The sequence below is a fragment of the Perognathus longimembris genome, chromosome 3 (assembly GCF_023159225.1).
Source record: "Perognathus longimembris pacificus isolate PPM17 chromosome 3, ASM2315922v1, whole genome shotgun sequence".
NCBI classification, from domain to species: Eukaryota; Metazoa; Chordata; class Mammalia; order Rodentia; family Heteromyidae; genus Perognathus; species Perognathus longimembris.
In genome coordinates, this window is record NC_063163.1 from 9,216,743 (window position 1) to 9,240,730 (window position 23,988).

General features: G+C 39.8%; 1 protein-coding gene across 4 annotated transcripts in view; it reads right to left on the minus strand.

The window, feature by feature from the left end:
* Positions 1-6,687: 6,687 nt before the first annotated feature.
* Mbnl2 (muscleblind like splicing regulator 2) overlaps positions 6,688-23,988 on the minus strand; it is a 145,565-nt gene continuing 128,264 nt past the window's right edge. For all 4 annotated transcript variants that reach the window (XM_048341165.1, XM_048341166.1, XM_048341168.1 and 1 more), the window contains one exon: positions 6,688-9,509. In XM_048341165.1, coding sequence (XP_048197122.1) covers positions 9,382-9,509 — 128 coding nt within the window. In that variant the 3' untranslated portion in view covers positions 6,688-9,381. The remainder of the gene's footprint in view (positions 9,510-23,988) is intronic.

A 23,988-nucleotide genomic window follows, 5' to 3' on the forward strand; every position in this document is an offset into this window, starting at 1 on the left:
TGATTTCCTTGTAAAATAAAGATATTGGATGTCATATGGAGAATAGACCAAAAAGAGACAAAATTGGAGTAAAATCAGAGATCATGGATGGCATCCAGGCAGGCTGATCTGGTTGTAGTTCCTGAAGAAGATCTCCCAATAGCCAGTGATGGCCATTAACCTTCCTTTCTTGCTATCTAGAATCACCAGTGTCTCTAAGACAGTTGGTCTTGGACAACTATGACTGATGAATCTCCTGGGATCTCATTAAAATGCAGTCTCTGTTTTTGTAAATCCAGGGTGAGGCTGTTTTTTGCAAATCCCCAGTCAGTCTTGTGGGGGTGAATTCAAGGACTTCACTTGCAATAAGGAAGTAGGAAAGCACCCTAGAACTTGATCAGACTTCCTGGGTTTGAAGCCCCACTTAGCTACAAACTTTGTGACTTTTGTTAAATGATTCAATCTCTCACACTCAGCTTTTCCTTTATAAATGGAGACGCCCATCATGGAATCAACCATAGAGAGTTATTGTAAAGATTAAACAAGACACTTCATGCTAAGCGGTTATTACAGCCCAAACACACACAAAAAGTTAGCTGTTTTTGTTCTTGAAGCAATCAGAAAGACTACTTAGCTGTCAGAGCCAAGCTTGGTTAAGAGTCCTTCACCACCAGAATTACTCGTGCACCTTGGAAGAAGGCAATGGTTGGTGTCTGCTGCATGGGACTAAGTGAAATTAGTCTAGTCAATGCAGACTTATAAAGCATGAAATCCATTTTTAAATTACTGGATAAGCCAGCTGCTAGCTGTCATGCTTCTGATCCTATATACTCAGGTGGTTGAGAGCTGGAGAATTACAATTCATGGGCAGCTTGAGCAGAAAACACTCTTAAGATTCCATCTTCAGACTGGGAATATGGCCTGGTGGTAAAAGTGCTCACCTCGTATACATGAAGCCCTGGGTTCGATTCCTCAGCACCACATACATAGAAAAGCCAGAAGTGGCACTGTAGCTCAAGTGGTAGAGTGCTAGCTTCGAGTAAAAATAAGCCAGGGACAGTGCTCAGGCCCTGAGTTCAAGCCCCAGGACTGGTTAAAAAAAAAAAGATTCCATCTTCAAAATAACTATGGAAAGGCTGGGCTGGAGACAGTGTTCAAGTGGCAGAGTGCAAGTCAAGCAAGGAAACTCGGCAAGCAGGAGTCCAGACACCGGCAAAAAAACAAACGAGCAAATAAATAAAATGACAATTGAATGAGTTTACCGGGTACAACATTTGTTATATGTCACAGAATATTATATTCACAATGGAAATTTAAGATCGTGGAGTCCAATTGCCTTATTATATATAAAAAAATAACAGTATACAGTGAATGGTATTCCTAAGGCTGTAGCTTTGGACAGCATACACCATGTAGATATTGACTTGCTGAGAGCCACAAAAACCCTTTCATCAGTACTTTGACAAGTCATACCAAATACTTTCACAAAGCCATCTTTAGTCATGCTCCGTTTTTACTTGTTAGGGGTTAAACTGTGGCCTCCAAATATGCATGTTACAGTCATAACCTCCGAGTATGGGCACTTCGCAGGTATTCACAAGTTAAGATGAGGTCCTTGAGGTGGTCTTCATCCACAAGAACCACATTCTTCAAAGCCAAGGTGGAGACAGGACGCAAGGGCAGAGAGCATGGGACCTCAGAGGCAGAGACTGGCACTGCCAAGGATGCCAGAACCAATGCCCACCACAAGCTCGAAATGTCCAGGAAAGGCTCTGCCTGAGTCCCAGCATGAGCACGACCCTGCCACCATCTGGCTTTCAGACTTGTGGCCTCCAGCAAGAAGGGACGCAAGGCAACCTGTTCGCGCTGTGCTCTCACTGCAGCCCCAGAGAGCCGGGAAAACACTCTTCATCCTTCCTTCATGTCCCCAGGTGTATGCTAACCAGCGGCTACACTGCAAGCTTGCAAGCTTCGTGAGGGCCGAGGGTTGGATTGGGTTCCCCTGTCTGTTCCTTGACTTCCAGAGAGTGCTTCGTCAGGGCTCGCTGAGCTGGGTGCACCACCCCAGCTACTTGGGAAACTGAGACCTGAGCATCCCCCTTCAACACAGTCAGCCACCATCTTGTGTAACCCTAACCCCTGGGAGGGAGATTGAATCGCTGGAACCAGCTCATAGATGAGAATGAATTCTACTTGGACATCATTCAAATGTAAACTGGAGAGTTAAACTGGACCAGAAAGGAAGCTCCGAACCACTCGAGTGTTGTGGCATGCAGCCTCTGACCTTTCCTGCTTTGTGTTTATAAGTGATAAAGGATTTGGGCTTGTCTCTCTCCACGGATGTATTTGTTTGTGCAAGTGTTGAGGGTGTGCTTATTTTGTAATATGTTTGGAACTTCCACATAAATTTGATCATTTTTCTCAAGACATCTTTAGAGCTTTGGAGTTAGCTTTCTGTAAACTGTTGTTTGACTGCGGAGGTATTTTTTTTTTTTCTCTCTCACATGGTGAGTTGATGCACTTTCTGTTTAAATGCAGGCTTTCCATCTCTAATAAACCACAAGGTTTATGAGGGGTTGGGGAGCCCACTGCAACCAGAGCACTTTTATAGGGTGAACTTTTGAGAGAAAGGTTCACCAGGAAAAGAAAAGTTAGACGATCCTCATTTAGATCATTTCAGTTTGCACACAGGAAGAGATATAAATCTTTTTTTGTTGTTTGTTTATAGAAACCAAAGACTTGGAAAGACCCACAATAAAGTTATGAGGTAAAATACAACCACTATCTAATTTGTCAGCCTCTCTGGACACAACTGGATTTTAGGGGGAATGTATTCCATGTGTGACCTTTATTCAGAAATTCATTTTCTCTGGCTGTTTACTCCAGCCATTCAAATGAGAACATTTTAGGGCTACTTCTACAGAACTAGCTTATCATTACAGGGAAAATCCAATAGTTTCCATTGTATTTTTATCACAGAAGAACCATATAAAAGCTTGACAAAAACAAACCTAAGTAAAATCTTAAAAAGGAGTAAGCTAGAGAAATGGCACAATGTAACTTTCCTTGCCTCTGGTATGTTAGTGAAGAATTAGGCTCTGTCTTAAATCTACAATAGTACTTTATAGCTCCTCATACACATCATATTCTTGTAATAAGACCCATTTATCTGAAGGAAAAGATTCTTATTATGATCTCACCTTAAACCCAAAAGAATGCTCTACACTGTATTTTTAAATTAAATTTTGACTTGGAGGAGGCCACAAATATTAAGCTCATTGCAACACAGCTGTAAAGTTAGGGCGAGCCAGAGCTTGAAACTCTTTGATCCCAACAGCGTTGTTTAACTGTTCTGAGTCTTGCTTTCTCTTCAATTTTATAAATGTAATAGATCTTTGCGATGACAAAGATAATGTAAACATGAACCAAACAATTTTTTTTTTCTGTTTACACCTGACCATATAAAAGCAGCTGTATGGGATTGAGAGGCGGCCGAAAGGGTTTTATTAAAATTTAGGTTAACTAGCTCATAGGAATTTACACTCAAATGACACTTTAAATGGGTGGGCAATTGCTTTTCAAAGCTGTTGAGACAGAGGAAGAAAGTGTCGTCATAGCCCAGTTGCTCATGCACGTGGGATGCAGGGCCTAAGGTTTGGGAGCTGAGCTACGGGTCCAGACACGGAGAGGTAGCTCCTTCTCATGACAGGGTGTCTCTGTCGCCCTTGGGATTTATTTATCAGTTATTAGTAATTCTCTTCACTGATAGGGGATGAGCTTGTTGGAAACCTATACTGAGTTTTCAGCATAGAGTGTTGACACAACTTCATTAGGTCTCTGGCCAACATTTGCAATCCCCCTCATCCCCACCCAACTCCAGCTCTGCCGTCCACCTCCTCAGCGAGAACACGGAGGGAAGTCATTCCTGTGTCTCATTCCTGTGACTCAGACTGGCTCACGGTGACTCAGTCATTTCTATGGAGATAGACCAGTCTGACAGGTATGATTGCTTCATTTTTCAGACACCAGGGTATTTGGGGAAAAGGGAAAGAACTCATTCTTTAGGGAGTCCACACCTTCCTCTTGCACTAGTCAGAATTTAGGGCTGGGCATCGTGGCTCAGGCCTCTAGCTCCTTGGGAAGTGGAGAGTGGCAGAATGATGTTTGAGGCCAGGCTGGGCAAAAACAAAACAAACCGGGAGGCCCGTGACACTCCCTCTTGAACAATGACTGAGTGCGGTGGTCTGTACTTGCCACCCTAGCAATTTGGGGGGTCACAGTCGAGGCTAGCCTGAGCATAAAGTAAGACACTCTTATCTCAAAAAGTAATCAACACGAAAGTCTGGCCCAGTGACTCAAGTGGAAGAGCACCTGCCTCACAAGCATGAGGGCCTAGCTTCAATGTCTACTACTGCCCCAAACATATGTTCATATGGATTAGAATGCTGATATTATTTTGGTTAGCCTGTCTGCCTCTAAAATCTATAGTGTTACAAGAGGACTTTGATTAATAATAGTCTATTCATGGGTCTGAAATATTATTTTCAGTTTGGACAGCCTAAAGTCCAAATAACACTTCGCTTCTGGCAGATAATTATAGGGTAGTTGATACTTTATATCTAAACATTCCTATGCTGAAGTAATTATGTAGGGCTTAAAAGATCCTCTCAGGTTTAACATGCTTTTTTTTTGGTTTGGAGGTGTTACATAAAATGTTGTTTGGAGGTGTTACATAAAGGTAAGTCTACTGATGAAAATTATACTTCATAAAACAAGTGGTAAGGGGCTGGGAATGTGGCCTAGTGGTAGAGTGCTTACCTAGTATACATGAAGCCCTGGATTCGATTCCTCAGCACCACATATGCAGAAAAAGTCCAAAGTGGCGCTGTGGCTCAAGTGGTAGAGTGGTAGGCTTGAGCAAAAAGAAGCCAGGGACAGTGCTCAGGCCCTGAGTTCAAGCCCCAGGACTGGCAAAAAAAAAAAAGCAAAAAAGTTAAGTACCATTTGTCTTCAATACTTCATCTAAAATAACAAATTGTTTTCTAAATTTCGCACCTTGAACTTTCTTTTAACAAAAGTGTTCTTTTTGTTGTTGTTTGCCAGTCCTGGGGCTTGAGCTCAGGGCTTGAGCACTGTTGTCCCTGGCTTCTTTTTGCTCAAGGCTAGTACTCTACCTCTTGAGCCACAGCGCCACTTCTGGCTTTTTCTTTTTATGTGCTGCTAAGGAATTGAAGCCAGGGTGTTTCATGCATGCTAGGCAACCACTCTCCCGCTAAGCCACATTCCCAGCAAAAGTGTTGTTTTTTTTTTAATACACTGGAGCATGCTACATTGTACGGGTCTCTAGGTATTAACACAGTGAGCCAAAAGGATACTCTTAGGCGAGGAATGCAAAGGTACACTACCAATACGCATCGGATCATTCAAAGTAATATTCATCCACATGAACTCCAGGAAATGGAAATGAGGGTTTATTCTTTGTTGCTGTTTTTGTTTCCTTTTTTTTGTCTTGTTCATTTATCTGTCTTTGTAAAGGTGAGGGAAGGCATGGAAATGAAGGGACCAAGCATGAACGGATGCAGCAGTGGGACTCACTGGATAGCATGTGGAAAATGAACTGTACAACGTGTGGGTGGGGACAGGAGGGAAAAACTGCAATGTACTCATGACCTGACTTATATAACAGTAACCCCTCTGTCCATCACAAGAAAATGCATGAAAAAGGTGGGTTTTTTTGGTAAGAAGTGACTGATAAGATATTTTCTGCATTAAAAGCATGCTCATGCAAATGTATAGACATTATAGCAACAGAAAATGGACTAAGACGCCAAGAAGTGGGTAGCCTCTTCCTCAAGAACTACCCAGGGTCTCTAAGGGCTGAGGAAGGAAATCCAGGGGTGCCCGTGTCCACTGAGGAGGAGGAGGGAGAGCTCTTCATGAGACAGCAGGGACGCAGCTCACTCCCTTTAGCATCTGGTGTTCACTTGGCCGGACCTCAGAGAACAGAACTTACCTTTCCATCTGTGTGTGGCCTCAGTGCTCTGTCATGTTCTGATTGCAAGCCATAGGTCAGGTTAATGGGTGCTTTCTTGCCTCCAAATGAAATGGACCCATCCCCCCTTTTCCTTATTGATGCTCATGTTTATTATCAGTCACAATTCATTATCATAGGCTTGGAGAAGAGAGCTGAGCGGTGGCGTTTATTTTTTTTTTTGGTGTAATATTAAAGATTACTAAAAGGACTTCTAGAAGTGTATGTGTTTTAAGAATTGTCTCAAACAAGGAAGCCGGTACTTGGGACAAGTGGAGGAGGTCAAGGAGAAAGGGGAGGTGAATGAAGAGACGGAAGCAGCAAAACATCCAATGGGGCATCTTACAAAATGAAAGAGTGAGGGACGGTGTGGGTAAATAAGGGGCAAAAAGTATCACCGAGTAAGAGCTACTGTATTCATAAACTGCTTTGTTAAACGGCACCTCATTTGTACAACTACTTAAAGATAGTAACAAGAAGAATAAAGGCCTATGCATTTTGGTGAGCAAGTTCTTTTTTTTTTTTTTCTAGCTTTGAAAAAAGTCAAACCTCAAAGCAAAATCAACCCAGAATTTGGTCTTCCTTGACCTCCCCTAACATGATGCATGTGAATGTCAAAATCTTTTCTTCAGCGAATTGTCCAGCTGTCCAAAACAAAAAGGAGAAAGACCACACAATCCTTTTAAATGCTTCTTTTATTTCATTGGTTGTACATTGGGTGAGTGAACTGAATATTACAACCAAAACATAGAATTGATACAAATTAGACTCCTGTTTACACTGTAATATAGAACTAAGGAGAAAAATTTGAAGTGTTACAGAAAGATTTAGTAGAAATGTTACCAGTGGCATGTGGCTGAAAGAATATTTCCATGAAGTGCTGTTATTTCCTGAAAACCAAGAGTGAAATGTGGCTCCCGTAGAAGTGGACAGTTAGTCTCTTAACTACAGTATTTGTTGAATTGATATCTTCATGTTTTGGATATTGGTGATTTTTTGTTTTTGTAATTAAACAAAGCATTTAAGATTTCTTCATCATAGTCAGACTTCTGAATATAAACAAACTTTTGGCAAATAATATTTATACAGAAAAATAGTTTTAGATCCTCTCAAATCCCAGAATTATTCTATAAAATTACATTATAAATAAATAAAAAGCAAAATCTGTTGTACATATATTTGTACATCTATGCATTTGCCTTGCCTCCTTCTTACTGTAAATGGCATATTTATGACTCTTTGCATATTATAATCACAATTCTGGAAAATGGATATCGTAGTAAAAAATACAGTCATCTATATTTGCTTGGGGATACAGGTGATGTTTTTGATGCTCCATTATTAAAGGGCTGAAAATAGTTGTGTGCTAGTAATTAAAAAATTAAAATAATGAAATGAAAGAAAAAAAGACAATGTTATAACAATTAGTCTACAAAAATATTTCAATGATTCCTGTAATTTACTTCTTAGTAATGTATACTATGTTTTCAATGAGGTTAAATGTATAAACAAATAAAAAGTAAAAGAAAAAGGGAAACAAGTTTGAATGTTTTAGGCAAGTTGTAGCGTAACTACATTGTTATAGCTGAGAAAATTACAAATATCAAGAATACATAAAGATGAGACTATCAAAGGAATACAAGTTAGATACAATACCTTTCCACAAATTAAAAACAAACTCAACAATACAAGCACTAGGTAAGATTACAATTAGAATGTGATTTTCTTTTGATAGGATTATCAGATCTACTATATAAGACAGATAGTAATTAGACTTTGACCAACATTAATTAAAATGCAGATTTCTTTTTTTTCTCAAACCAAAAAAAAAAAAAAAGACATGGTTGATGCATCTAATTTTCAGAGTAGGTGATGATGCCAAAATTTAAAATATTTTACATTCAATCTCAAGAGTCAAAATACTTCAATCACTAAAAATGTTCACAAAGAAAATGGATGTTTTAAACAATTACACATAATATCCATTTATAACAGCTGTTGTGTTTCTTAAACAATAATTTAAAAACTATGTAGGTACTGTATAGGCTATGTGCAACATATAAAATGTGAAATATGAAATATTTGGTACGATAGTGCTTAAAATAAACTTTAAAACAAACTTTCTGAACAAAATTTAATTGTATCGCTATTACCTCGAAGATCAACCAAGTATTTAAAAAAGTAAACAACATTAAAATATGTTTTATCCATATATAGTATATATGTATGTGTATATATAATATGTATGTACTTGTATTAAAGATTTTTATACTTTTGAGACATAAAATATGCTTTAAGTGAAAGAATTAAAAGAACTAGTTTTTTTTCTCCATGCGGTAGTTAGTTACAACCCTTTATCCAACTTTTGAAATGCAAAAACAGTAATGGATTTTTTTAAAAAGTGAAAACTATCTACTTTTTTTTGTTGTTTACATAGTAATTTAGATTAAAGTCACAGTCAGATTTGCAGTGACTAAACTCAAACTTACTTAAATTAGAATATTATACAGATCTCCTCACCTACAGCTTCCTTGTTTGACTAGGTTTGGATTAGAAGAGTTATTCTGTAACAGGCAACTGGATGGTGAGTTTGAAAGGCTAATCCTTGAGATTAAACTGTTGGCTTGGGCCTCTCATTCTTGTCAAGCTGGATGAAGTCTGGCAAAATCTAGGCACTTCTACAAAGTCTCTCTTATAAAACAACTTTAAAAATATACTTGTAAAATAATACCTTCAAGACTTTGTTGGGTGGGGTATGAAGCTCATACCGTGCAAAGTTTCATTTTCAATCTATTTAATGTCATTCTAGAATCACAGGATTCAATGCGGCATCTCCATGCTAACCAAATCCCACACACTGATGTGTCCCAGTACTTGTGCTTGAACTTGCATTCGATTTTAGACCTGCAGGTGCAGGTATCTGTTTTACTTCACTTCTTATCTTCGCTGCAGCGTGCACTTTGTCAAGAAGTGAAAGATTCCCCTTTGATTCAGTGAGTAAATGATATGACAGTGCAGTGATTCAAGTTAGAATTGAACCTGCCCTTAGGATAGGTTTTTCTTTTTTTTTAAACTAATGCTAATTGTTTATTGCTAAATTTGAACTATTCTGAATCGAAATGAGTACTATTGGCTGGGCTTTCTGCTATAGTTATGGAGATAAGACAATATTCCTAGGACAGAAACTATGTTTAGAAACTCTTTTAAAAGTAAACTGTATCCTTTTATGTCCTTAAACATCACAGCTGGTCTCAGGTAGTTAACTATCTTAGGTTGGAATATACTAAGCATACCATATTTAATACTCATATATGGATATAGCAGCACTACTTCTTAGAGTTGTGATCTGTCCAGAAGAACTAAATCTTTATTTAGCATGCAGTTTGTGGCAATTCTATGGAGGAGGAAACAGGATAGTATGTACAGTAACAATGTTTAGTTATTCTCAATGCGGATTCTTGGCATTCCATTCCGTTTCTGCTGATTATTTCAGAATTATCTGTTAAAGAAAAAGACAAGTAGGATTAGGACACCTTCTGGGAAGGAAGAGAATGAGTTTAACATTTCCCTCTTGTTTTGAAAGCAGCCATTTGAAAGGGAGAACTTTCTCCCATTTTCTTATAATTTGGATGCGATTCTACGTTTTGCACAATCTCCATCGTTCATACTGAAAAAAATTTTACACTCAGCCACTTGTGCTATGTGGCCACTGTAGAGAACAACAATGCCCAATTTTCTGTAGGCCTGGGATAGCACACCCTTGGCCAATGCAGTCTGGTTAGAGCTTATTCTCTTCCTAAGCAACGTTTTGTTTCTATCCCTCGGTTCCATGCCTCCACTGTTATCCAGCTAATATTTGCTGTGTTGATCAAGAAGTTTAGCTGGAGGATTTGTCTGCACTTGTAAAAGCTCTTTGTAAACTGCAACATAAATATTTGCAATGTACCACTAGACAGATATTACTCATCTATTGACATAATTCAAAGATATAGTCCCACCAATGGAAATTTGTTGCCCAAATATAACAACAACCCGGTTTCAAATTCAAAGTACGCCCAAATGTCACTTATTAAAGAGAAAGATGAATACTAATATAATAAAGTAATTAAGATATTCTTAATAAATCCAAAGCACTGATAAAGCACGGGTAAGGCTAACCAAAAACAAACTGCAATTGCAATTCCTCTGGTCTGATTGCCAAGTTCATTTCCTATTCCAAGCATTTGCAAAGGAACAGAGTTTAGCCCATTTGAGCTACTCCACTAAGTGCCAAGATTAATGCCAAGTTTTGAAGATATTCTAACAAGAACACTTTACTCTTGCCGCAATGTTTTGACTAAACTTTGTGTAGCTAATAAATTAAAATGTTTATTTACTAAACAGCTAATGTTCTTTGTTTAGAAAACAACTGATAAAATTCTTTGGGGGTAATAATCAGCAAATATTCTTAGACATGGGAATTCAATTCCTAGGAAAAGCTTCATTTGTAAAACTACAATTTATTATACCATTATGTCAAAAAATTCATACATGAGTATTTTTCCCCTTTAAATGAGGCTCCTGAAGTTTATAAGCAATGGTTTTAGTACACTCAAATGGTTTTTCCCATAAAGTAAATAAGCACATTCTTTATTTCATGGAAACAGACTGATGTGTGGAGAGCTGATAAAAATACAAGATCTCACATTAAATATTTATACTAACTGAAAGCAGAAAACAACAGGTATTGAGACCATTGTTTAAAAAAATTCTTGGAATTTAAAGCTAACTGGGCAAAATGCCATTCCTTAGTGCACATATTGATAGAAACAAAATAACGTACAATGTTTACATGAAAATACGATCGCAGTTTCTAGTATTTAGATACTATTATCATATAACTTTGAATATTATCATTATAATTTATATTGGTCAAATGGTCAGTTTGTCATTTAATTTTAGGTTTGAATATTTGATTATTAAAAGGCTTCTAAATTTTTTTTCCAGTACTGGAGTTTGAACTCAAAGCCTTGAATTTGCTTGTCTGGTACTCTATTGCTTGAGCCATGTCTCTAGCTTAGTTTTTTGCTGGTCATTTTGGAGATGGAGTCTCATAGACTTTTCTACCTAGGCTGGCACTGAACTGTGATCCTCCAGATCTCAGCTTTCTGAGCAGCTGAGATTTCAGGCATGATCTAGAGGCACCTGTTCTATTTCATTCTTGTGCTTTAATACTATTGGTAAGTTTTTCAAGTAATAATGTATCTAAGCTATAAAATCATGTTCCAACTTTCTATTTTCTCTTTCTTATTGTAGAAAGAATTTCTCTGAAGTAATTAGGGGAAAAAAGTCCGTAGTTCCTTAAGTTGATATATAATACTGCACACTTTAAAATATGTTTACATTGTTGTTTACTAACTGAAATCAAAATGCCAAAGAGAACGAAATTTTGAACCCCCTGGAAAGAAAGGTGCCCTCGCCAAAAGCCTGAAAATGGGAAACCAGAATTTGCATTATGGAAACGAATTCTAATGCATTGAAGTTGTACTCAACCAAGAGCCATTATGACCATGGGGTTTTAAGTGCATTGAAAATCAGTTTTGGGGTTAATTAAGAGTGTTACCTGGCTACCTTACCAGGATAGCTCTGCCCCTCTGCCACACACTTCTACACTGAGTAGATGGATAAGGACAGCTTGAAGCTATTGCTGTTGCCTGGCATGCTGGACCCCGAATGGTCTGTTTACCCTAGTGTAGTCTCTGGCTCCCTTATGGCTTACACACGTGGTGTGACAAAAGAACTAACCTCCCAGAAGGTGTGATGAACTCTAAGAAGTTTATGGGATTTGATCTTAGGAGCTGGAGAAAGCTTTGAGTATTTCTCCTTAGAAGTACCACTTAGGGGTGGCAACATTTTGTCTTGAAAATATTGCATTTTTTTTTCCATTTAGAGAAAAAGAGCTTGTGGGTCCAGTTTGAGTTATGTTCACTCAGGGATCAAATGTGCCCTGGAAACAGAGAGAGAATGGGAATCCAAAGGAAGACCAGTTGCCAACGAACGCTGCTTATTTAATTATGGCCTCTTTGGTGGACACCTGTGATGGCAGACAGGACCCCAGGGGAGCATGGGACTGATCTGGTTGGTTGGAAGAACACCCCGAGGATCCCTTGGAGGGAAGAGGGGAGCCACAGACATGTGTCTTCCTGGAGTTGTGGGGGGCAGGGGAGATGTCGTAACAAAAGAGGCATCTTTGTCTAGTCTTAAATCTGCCTTTTCTACATTTGGATTATATTTTTAATTGGCACTAAAGAAACATAATTTAATGACAAATGAGTACATTTATTTGCATGTTTTCTTGTTGCCTCTCCTCAGAGATTTCTAAAATAAACTTCTCTGAGTTCCATTGCAATTTCTATAACCAGGAGGATTGAAAGATGACTGAATATTTTAGCATAATCACAAAAACATACATTCTTAAGGTACCAGGCCTATATATGACCCTGGTACACTGGCTGCAAATCTAAAATGGACATAATCCACCTTGGAATTTGCCCATTTAACAAAAGCTGAAACAGGTGATTAAACTGGTATCAACAGATCAACAGGGACTTCTTCCCTGTCTTAGACTGGATCTAAGTTGAGACTGATACTCAAAGTTCCTGCTTCATCCTCTAAGGTACTGCCTCTACTCCCCCAAATTCTTGGAGAGTTCTGCAAGAATATGTGTGTACGTCAGAGAAATAGATAGCATGCTGGGTTTCCTGAAGATCTCTTCTCTCAAGTACCACTGCTTTTGTTGGAACAACTGTGATATGGGCTTTCTAGTAGGATCTGAGAATTTTTATCAGAGCCTTATAAATTACATATGCATTGTAGTCCTATTTTGCAGATATGAAAGACCATAAAAAACAATTTTAACTAGCTGCAGAAGCCAGCTGTCTGCTCTCTTTGGCATGCAAAACACCTCCAGGGTGTTGGCTTGGTTGGTGATCTGAGATGACACTAGAAGTATGGTTCCCAAAACCTTGTTTGTACCTCTAATGGGCCAGCTAAGGTGAATGTTCAGAAGAATCCTGCAAGCTTAGGAATCAGATAAGAGGAGTCCTGAAGTGGGGCCTGAACAAAATGATGTACTGCTCCACAGAGACTGCCGGGACTGTGGGAAGGACACAGGTAGGGAGATGTGGCTGAGGGTCCTGTGTGACTACTGGCTCTGTAGCCAACCATGTCCCACTCAGGGTGCCTCCAGGTGGATGCTCAGAAGCTGTTTGCTCACAGCAATAGAACATTCCATCTCACCAAGGTCCTACTGCTACAGACGCTAAGAAGCCTCAGCTTGAGGAGTCGCGACAACACAAAGATAATCGAATGCAATGGGCAGGGTGCATTCCCTACCTATCTCACTAATGGACTATTCTCTTAAGCAAGGAGTATTTTATATAATAGAGAACCGTGACAGAAGGAGGAGGTTAAATTCTTAAATAAGATGCTAGCCAATCTTGAAGGGTGAATCATAATTCTGAACTGAAAGCTTTGTCTTCAACTCCTTTTTCCACTAAATGAGAATACACAAAAACGAGAAGAGCTGATGCCCGCAAATTCCACAATTGCACTTATAAAGTAAAGGCACATTTGATCTCAAGTCAGAAGTGCCTTCTAAAGTTTCCAGTGGCTCCTCTGGTTTTGTGACCCTAAACATGTCAGTTGGTTTCAGTAGAGCCTACTTATTCCTATGGAAAAAGAACTCATGCCCAGTGAATTAAATTATCTTCCATAAGCAGCTGGATCTAGTGATTCTGCTCTCTCTCTCTCTCTCTCTCTCTATATATATATATATATATATATACTTAAGTTACTTTTTAATGAACCTAGTCTATGATTAGTTTCATATTTGTTGAAAAGCAAGCACGAATGGTTCACAAGAAAAACAGATGATCTCATCAGGTGTGTTATGAGCAAACATTCAATAATTCCCACAGTCTCTGTGAATAGCCAATAGCCAACTGCAGTAAAACTTACTATGACGTGGTCTAGTCAGATGCCAGTGGCTCATGCCTGTAATACTAGATACTAAGGAGGCTGAGATCTGAGGATCCGTGATTTGAAGCGAGCCCTGGCAGAAAAGTCTGTGAGATTCGTATCTCCCCTTAATAAGTGAAAAGCTAGAGGCGGAGCTGTGGCTCAAGTAGTAGGATGCCAATCTTGAATAAAAACAGCCAAGCAAGAGCACAGGTCCCTGAGTTCAAGCTATAATATTGGCACACACACACAAAAGGAAGAAGTGGTCTGAATTAGATATCTTGTAAATAACAAGCCTCCTAGGGCGAGGTAGGAAATGATCATAAATGTGTGGGCTAGAGAGAAAGGGTGGCAGTGTCTACTTGGCTGCAGCCAGGTGCTACTTGAGAAATATCTGGTTTCCACAGTGTCTATCCCTCCATTTCAGTGATCAATTCACCTTACAGAGTAGGGTTCTGTATGGGTCCCAATGTCTTTTGGCTGGCTTTGACTTTGAGCTGCTCATGGGTGCATGCAGCAGTCTCCCCTCTTCACAGAAAGACAGGATCATTGCTTCTTGAAGCAAGCATCAGCTGGAGGTGTAGCAATCTGTGAGGAGGTGGGGTGGGAGAGTGAGTGGGTGGAGGAGAGAAGGCCCGCTGGAGAGTTAGTTCTGCAACTTGCAGACATTTGGCTTTCACTCCAAGGAACAGGGCACTTGGCCAACAGACACCCACTCCCTACAAAGAAAATACCATCATCTCACCCCAGACTGAGTCATCAGTTATGAAATATGCATGCTGTCTTGTCTCTTTCCTAATGATGATGGATTGAGGCTGAGCTATCCATCATCTGGGAGAGAGAGGAAAAAGGGGTAGTGGTGGTGGTCTTGGTTTAAGGTAAAATAGCCCGTGTAGAAACTGAGCCATTAAACTTGAACTCACCAGCACCATGAACTTAACTGTTGAACTAGCCAGGCCTCATGAATGAGTATGAAAGAAGATAACCTAACATAGGGCTTCTTTTATATTTCAGGACTACCAAGTATTCATATTTCTAGCTTTTCCGCTGTGTGGTCTATCTCCAGAGACTTGCTTTGGAAACTGAGTTTCTAAGCAGCTTCTAGAAATGTTTACACTTCTTATGTAAAAGGGCCCATTGCAAAGACGCAGGGGTGATGTCAGATGACTCATCTTCTAACTGAATAATCTGATTCATAAGAATGCTGCTCTTTGATTGGGGAAAACATTTCAATGAAAAGACCATTTGTTCCTCTGTATCCAAACCATGAAAACAATTAGGAAAGAGGAATAAGGGATGTTTTGGTTAAATCCTTCAGCAAAACAGCCATCCAATACTATCTTTGTAATGCTGACTTCGGAGAGATACATAAACTACATCTTGTGAAGTATTTGTGTGGCCTTGAAAGATAAAGGAAGCTCAGTGGATCTTGGTATCATGGGCCTAGAAACTTCCAAGCCAGGCTGGTACAATAATTGAGTTCCACAGCAAAACTGAACAACTGAAGGCAGAAGGGAATGTTAAGGCACCTGTAAGGCACGTCCCTGTTGTCAGGAATGGGGCTGAGCCCACAGGAGGCCATCCCTAGGTGTTGGGTGGCATGTACAGATGAATGAATCCAAAGTCACTGAGCACAGAAGGCCACCATGTTGGCATCCACAGAAGACTGCCAGACCATTCACAGGACAGAGAACAACAGGGCAGGAAAAGAACCTTTTGGACAAGATGTATCTCTGTATCCTTTACGGCATTTCAGAATTCAGAAATATCCAAGAAAAAGAGATCTTCCTTCCTATTCCACGCTTTGTTATATCCAGCAAAGGGGAAAGTACTCCAAGGCGGAGGCTGGAAAAATTCACAGAGGAGGGAAACAAAAATTCCACCTGAAGCAAAAGAGCCTTCGTAGATTCCTTAGAAGTCCTTTCCCAGGGCTACAGGGCCCTGTGTCCTCAGAATGCAGTTAATGAAAGGCAGTTTCCCTGTTTTCTTGAATATGGCTAATGTATTTGAAAATGGAAAACTGAAGTGAAATTTTCCCTAAATAAGATCAAGCTGGCTTTCCTCTGGCTCACCATGTTCATCTCCCTCCCCCTCTCCCTTCCCTCTGTCTTCCCTTCCTTCCCTCCTCCCAAAGTGCTGAGGATCAAATCCATGACCCTGCACGTGCTAGACTAACGTGCTCTTCCACCGAGTGCATTATACCTCTGCCTTCTGTTTTTCTTCATCCATAGTTTTCTTCTCCTTGTTCTGTGGCACACATTCCTTTTTACTACTCTCCCCTGCTACAGCTCCATTTGTCTCTACCGTTTAATTTCTTCTCATCTCTGCCCTACTTCCCTACACCGCTTCTCCATAGCAACCTCTGTCTGAGGCGATCCCTGGTCTCGTCTGAGATACAAGACCTCTGGACTACTTTGGTTGTAGCAAACTGTAGAAATACAGTTGGACAGTTATATATGTGGCTCAATATAATTTGATATTTAATCAAAGAATTACTGAAGCCAAAAGCAAATGTCACTTATATCCTGGTGTGAACATATGGTATTCAATAAAAAGTAATTAATTAAAGCAATTATAATTATTCATGTCAATAAATATAGACTTCCAAGCACTTTTTTTGAGCATATCTTCTGACAATATAAACTCGAATGTTATGAAAAGCTCAGAGCTAATTTGTGGTATGCAGAAGGGCACTTTGAGAACTAGTTTTTCATTACTGTGGCGGAGTACTGTTCTAAGGGTAGATAGTGTTGTACCATATTTCATTCTTTTAAAATGAATTGTTATCTGTTCAGAAAAGCCATATAGTGAGGCCCTGCAAGAAAATTCTCAAATATGATTAGTTTCATTTTGGGGACAGGCAAATTGAGGTTTGGTGGAATATCTATAATGTTTAGTAGCATCTTGATGACCAGCTTTGTTAGAAGTAAAACAGCCCTATCTCCTGGCATTATAGAACTGTTTAAACAAAAACATAGGCAAGTGTGTTTGTGCTTATTCAGAAGGACAGACACTGTGTTTGCTTAGAGTTTCTAGAGAAGGAAGAACCCTACATAGTTTGACCCTGGAAAGTGACCTGGGAGACAGGAAAAGAAAAAAAAAACAGGCACATAGCAGCACAGCATCATGGGAAATGCGAAAGACAGTAGTGTATGAGTTTGGTGGCTACTAGGGATAGTCTTGGATTTTCTCCTCTTAGTTGGCACCTGACATTCTTCATTCCACATTGCACTTTACATTCTTAGTCTGGAAACCATCCCTGAATAAGATTTCAGTCATGAGATTCTCTCCAGACTATGGCTTCTCTACCTCTGACAGGTGGATGATGTGAAAGAATTTTCTATCATACTCTGGAAGTTTGGGTTAGGCCCATACTTTTGGTGTCTTTCCTAAATTCCAAAGAAAATGAAACGTCCATGAATGTAGGCATTATCCTAGGCATCTTGTACTATTCACTTGGTGTTGTGCATGAATAATGTTAGGAGTGAAAAGTCAATGATTGCATCAAGGGCCCAGCTATGGCTAAAGTACCATTGCAAAATACTCAGGAAATGGAAATGACCTAAAAAAGAAATAAGTCCCACGATGGGAGTATTCAATTCACTGAAAGAATATTGTGGAGGATTCATCTTTTAAAAATGATGCTTTGATTCGTGTTACACTTCTTTGCATAGTGTTGTTAGGCCAACCTGGAACTCTTACCACTAAAAGTATTTTGTCTCTGTAGGAAATATGAGTTCTGAACCACATGATCAAGGGACTTTGAGGAAACTCATAAAATTAAGTCCTGTCTATACTGAAGAAAGTTAAATTTCTCTACTCTGTCAGGAAACAATATAATTTGGGGGCCACACTATTTAAGAAACTATTCTAAGATGTCTAGAATATTTACAGTAGGAGGAGTGGTAAGGTTAAATAATAATAAGGGATAAAAGTATAGGAAATAAGTGAAAATAAAGCAGAGTTGGTAAGGTTAAATAGAGTGTCCACATTTGAATTAGTTTCACTGAACAGGATATCTGGATACAAGAAAACTTTGTTTATGTAACATAATATCATGAACTACTTTGTTGTGTAAATGAATGATTTTGTACTTAGTTTTGCTCATTCCTATTTTTGACATCAGGATTATAAAAGCTATGAATTAGCAATGCAGGAATGAAGATGAAAAAAAATCACAGTTTTAGACATGCAAATTCACCAAGTGCCCATGAAAAATTGAATTAAAGCAACGAAGAGCATTTTACAAAACAAGTTTATGCAGCAATTGTAAAGCAATTTTGAAAATACTCATTTATACAATATGAATTTTTTTTTCTTCCCAATATGGGATTTTAGTCATAATACTAGATTGAAGATTCAGGCCAAGAAAAACCAAATCACAGAAGCACAATCCAATTGGATTGAGTGTGAAGTCCCCAACAGGGCTCAATGCTCTGCTTTTGTATCCACTACCATTGTGTTTGATTTAGAACCCTGGGTACATTTTGGCTGCAGCATCTCTTTTAACAGTGTAGCAGAATATATAATTCAGACAGTTAAGAAATGCCTTTGAAGACACCAAGGGCAGAAAAGCAACGGATTGCTAAATTTTACTAAAAGGACTAGCAGGATTAGTGTTATATGCACCAGACACAGAAGTATGACTTTGTGCATGGTAATTGTGCATTTCTCAAATTTGTGAGACGATGCTGCCATTGGAAATTTCCAGTGTAATTAGGGTCCCTCTTTTTAACCGTGTGTGTGTGTGTGTGTGTGTGTGTGTGTGTGTGTGTGAAAGAGAGAGAGAGAGAGAGAGAGAGACATACATAGAGACAGGATGAAAGAGAGAAGCTAATAAGAACACTCAATTGTGTCTAAAATTAGGGTGCAAAGAAACATCCAGAAAGCACCCATTACGTGGAATTTGGGAGTGTTTCCATGCCATCAACCAGCTTTGTAACCTTTCTGGGCCTCGGTTTCCCTGCTCGTATCCCACTAGCCCCTGATCAGTGTGGTGGGTACTTGGTTCAGTGAAGGACCCACCTGCCCTCCCCAGTTGCTCTCCAGGAAGTTTCGAAACATTCCTGTGTCATAGATGGCAAGTGGAAACAAAGGAAGGAACTACTTTATCCTGAGGGAGAGTGTCCACTCTGTCTTTTATTTCTTCATTACTAAGTGTCCCTCTTAGGCCCATTCTTTGAGCGCTTGCTTTTTGAGATGATTGCTTTGGCATCATAATTATCTTTGACAGTAACCATTTGCATGTTTGTTTATTGCTTATGCCCCCTGGTATAGAAAGCCAAAAGGACTTGACTGGCTGAAATGGAGTCTCATGGACATTTTATGCCTGAGCTGGCTTGAAACCCCAATCTTCACGCCCCAAGTAGCAAGGCTTCCGTGCTTGAGCTACTCTGCCTGGATTTTTCTTTTCCAGTTATTTCAGTCCTTGTAGTTGACTCTTTTCAGCCAGGATTATCTGCCAGTGAAGTGATCCCTTCTTCCTTCTGTGCTCTAGCTCGTGATCACAGGACAGAAATGTGAACTCCCTTTATCTCACCAACTAATGTTTTCTGATATTGAACTTGGACTTTGAAAAGGCTTTACCTCTACTATAAAATTTGCCCTTAAGTGGTTAAAACATTCAAGACCAATAGAAGCTCTTTAGTTAGAAGGAGATTTTCTTCTTCTTCTTGTTTTTTGTAGTGCTCAGATTGACAGTGTGGCCCTATGCATACTAGCAAGTGCTCTACCATTGAGCTGCGTCTCCAGCACAGTAGTTAGAAGTTTTCAAGAAGAATCACAGAAAGAGACTGGTCTCAACTCCACATTGTCCATAAGGTCCAGTTTTTGCACGTGTGCTGTGCTCACTGGAGAATAAAATCTGTAGGAGCCTCCTGTCTGTATCTGTCCAACCACCTCTTATCTTACCTTCCTGAACCCTAAACCAATTATTTTCTTAGATTGTTCTCATCTGGAAAATGGAGAAGACACTTCAGAGTTGAGTATTAAATGAAATAATTCATATAAACTATCTGACATATGTGAGTTCCTTTCCTTGAGGCTATTGTTTTAGCATGCACAATCCTAAATGAAATTTGGCTTGAGCTGCCATTTATATAGTTATTCAAATAAATACTATTGTGCATTTAAATGCTGGATTTGTATGACTCTCCATATGTTGGAAATATACTTGGTTTGATGAGATAAATATCAAATACACTTACTTCCCTTTCTGCTTGTGCTCTGTATATCTTGTCACTGATGACTAGTCTAAACTGAACTTCTCTGGCTTTTCATTGAAGTTTTGGCTGTCAAGTCATATCAATCATTTCACACACTGGAATCTTCTATTGTAGATGGTGCAGTCAGCCATCCCTTGTGTGGTGATCAGGGTCTGCCACAAGAGAAAGCTGACATTCCTGAATGGCGCCATCTCCTCTTCCTTAACGGCAGGTCTGTTTCAAACCTAGCTTCCCCTCAATGGTTATGTAACCATTGGTAACTCACTAAACATCTCATTTAAAAATCTATCTATCTATCATCTATCTGCAGTATTAGGACTGGAACTCAGGCCCTTGCACTTGCTCTACCACTTGAACCATACCCCCTACTTCCAGCTACTTTCTGTTTGCAGTATGTTTTAGCTAGGGACTCCTGTGTACCCCCTGCCCCCGCCACATCCTTCAAGCCTTGAACTGAAATTTTCCCTACGTCTACCTTCTGCATAGCTGAGATGACAGACATGAGCCACTACACTTGACTCTTGAACATCTTTGATCCTTGGTATTTCTTAGTGTCCTTAGCATCATTGGAAATGCAACAGTACTCATGGGGAATTACGAAAATCAAACAGTGTGTTTAATAAATACTTGGTGACACTAGGCTCAAAAGAAATGCTATAATTATTATTAGGTGGCAATACTTAAGTGATTTTAATTTCCTAGTCAGTCTGAGCCACAAAACATATATTATGACACATTATAATATTTGTTAGCAATTCTTGTGCTTGAGTAAATGATGCTTTATGGACAAGTCCATGCACTGCACTTGGCCTTATCTAGTGAAGCCTGTTCTTCCCTCTCCAAAGCCTTCATCTCTTTCATCTTCTCCCTGCATGGGTAGCATGAAGAAGGGAGCTTTGCAGGTGAAGTGTAACAAACAAAACTCAACCAACAATTAAAACACCTTTGTCTAAGGACAAGGCAAGTTAATGGGCTTTTTTCCTTCTTTACACTTTGCTTAGATTTCCTTCTTTTAACTTCTCTTCTTGTTTAAGACCACCCTTCACCAGGCAGAGAGTCAGAAAAGCGCCAAGAAAAGAACATGGACAATAGGAATCGATCCATGCGATTCCTTCTCTCCCGAATCCTCATAGCAGAAGCAGCTCCGTGACCTTCCTACACATCGCAGCGGAACAATAGCAAATATCAAAAGAATGAGGAATGGAACAGTTATGAAATTAATACAGGAAGCGATACAAAGGGAAAAGCAAAGCCTTTTAACTTTAACTTCTCTGAGTGCTTTTTTTTTATTCCTCAAAAACTTCTAAATTCTAAGGAGGAAGTAACGTTATATTTTGTTCAATTAAACAAAAAAAAATAAGTTAACAGGACACACTAGCTATGTGTTGATGGATGGGACGAGGGCCTGTGTAGTGTCAGGAGTCGGAGTTTCTCATGCCTATGCGATCATGAACGAATCATTCCCTCACCCTCTCTTCATTTCTTCACCACAGTGGAAAGTGAGAAGCTTGGTTTTACACCTGTGTTTCTTCCCCCCAATCAGGGTATGATCTTGGGTAAGTTCCTCAGCTTCTCTACACTGTAGTTCCCTCATCACTACTATTGGAATCACTACGGTCCCTTTCAGGCGGGTTTTCAGTTTCTCTGAGATGATATAGATAAAAGACTATACGCACAGAGTCTGGCATACAGCAAGTGCTTCACAGAGGGCAGTGAGGTTGAGTTGTGTTGGTGCTGTCTGCATGTTCAGTGGGCCTTGGACCCCCTATATGATCACTTCAGACTCTGCTAAGCGAGGAAGGGGATGAGGTGAAAGAGGAAGAACACCATTCCGCAGGACACAGATAACTGAATTCAAGGCCTGCCTCCCTTGCTGTTTACGTGAGTTACGTTAGGTTCTTCACTGCTCTGAGCCTCGATTCCTATTTGTAATGTAACACATATCACATTTTAAAATATTATTTTAGAGACATGGCATGATGGCAGTAAATTTGCTCTTCTGACTTAGTGTCTTCTCTTCCTACGATTTAGTTGATGATGGTCTTGGGTCAGATCTACAATGACTGATGTGCCTGAGACCAGGGGGAAAATGGGTGACATTTACAATGATCAGTTTAATAATGCTGTTTCTAGAAATGCCTTGTGATGAATAGTGGCGAGTATCTGTATTTGATTACAAGAAGCTTATCAAGAGGGGGCTGAGATCAATGGATACCACAAGGCAAGCAGATTGATGGGAAGAATAATGTAATTTGATCACCAAAACTAACACCAACCGATCAAAAGCTCCAGCATACACATTTGATGTGGAAGCATGATGGATTCTAATTGCCAGAATCACTATCATTTTTCATCAACTGATGTCAAAAAATTCCAGGCAACTGAATTGTTGTAGAATAAACTGAAGGGAAGAAATGAAGACAAAAACTATTCGCTTTACCAAACTCAATGCAAGAGGTGTTGAAGGAGGGTTATGGGGTGAGGAGGAGAGAGGTATCAACATCCACAGTTTGGTATAGGCTAATGACAGCCTCCAGGTGAGCAGAGGAGAAAAAGTAAAGGATCGAGAAGGCTCTTTGGCTTTGTGTGGTTCAAGCTCACTCATTTTCTTTATTCTTCCCATCTCGGTTTCATCACTTGACGGGCTCAGTTGCTTCTTGGCCAGTCAACACTCAGCCTCTCCCAGTGACCTACTTATTCCCTCTCAGTAGAGTCATGGTGAGTCAAGCCTCCAATACCACATTTCCTGTCCTGTTCTCACCCGGTCCCTCTATAAGCCTGACCTTTTCCTTACATAATTATGAACTGTATTTCCTAGGACTTCCTGCTGCATCTTGTATTCATACCTTCCGATATTATTCACTCACTGGCCGTGAGGCCCAAAGCAAGTCATTTTGCTCACACGAGTCACACTGTCCCCTCTTTTAGATCTGAGGTAACAAGAGCTGCTCTGTCGATCTGTACCATGAGATAAAGCCCTGGACTGGTCCTGAAATCCCTTTCTAAACCACACGCTCTTCTAACGGGGAAGAAGGGCTCTTCAGCCTGGTGCTGCGGGGAGATGGCAAAACCTTCCAAAGGCGGGGCCTAGAGGGAGGAAGTTAGGTCATTGGGGCGTGTCCTTGAGAATCATTTTGACTCGATCCCCTCCCCATCTCTCTTTTGCCTTCTGGATGCTACGAGGTGTACAGACCCTCTTTGCCATCTGCTCCTGCCTGCGATGATGGTCTTCTATGCCACAGGCCCCAAAGCAGGGGGCCAGCTGATGATAGATTTAAACCCCTCAATCGGTGAGGCCATACTAATCTTTCTCAGGGATTTTGTCACCGTGAAAGAAATCTGACCAATAGGGACATCAGGATTATAGACAGACTTGAGATCAAATGGCAGGCTTATTAGGAATATGTCCAAATCTTATCTGAGATTTCTTTTTACCTCTGCAAGAGAAAATAGAACCCACTTATAGGGTTAAATGTGAAAGCATACACAAAAGCATGCCACAAAATGGCACGGTGGTGGATTTATGAATGTGGGTTCCTTTTTCCTTTGACTCCATCTTTATCTCTACCCTTGAAAATTACAAACTGGTCCATGCCATTTATCTAATTGCTTTACCCATCCTTTATCTAATTACTACAAGCGCCTCAGAGCCACTTTAGGGATGAGTTCTCCCATAGGGCTTATTTTCCACAAGGCAATATTTATGTGTTGGAATTTGTGTTCTATGTTGCTTTGTTTTAGATGGAGTCACATCTC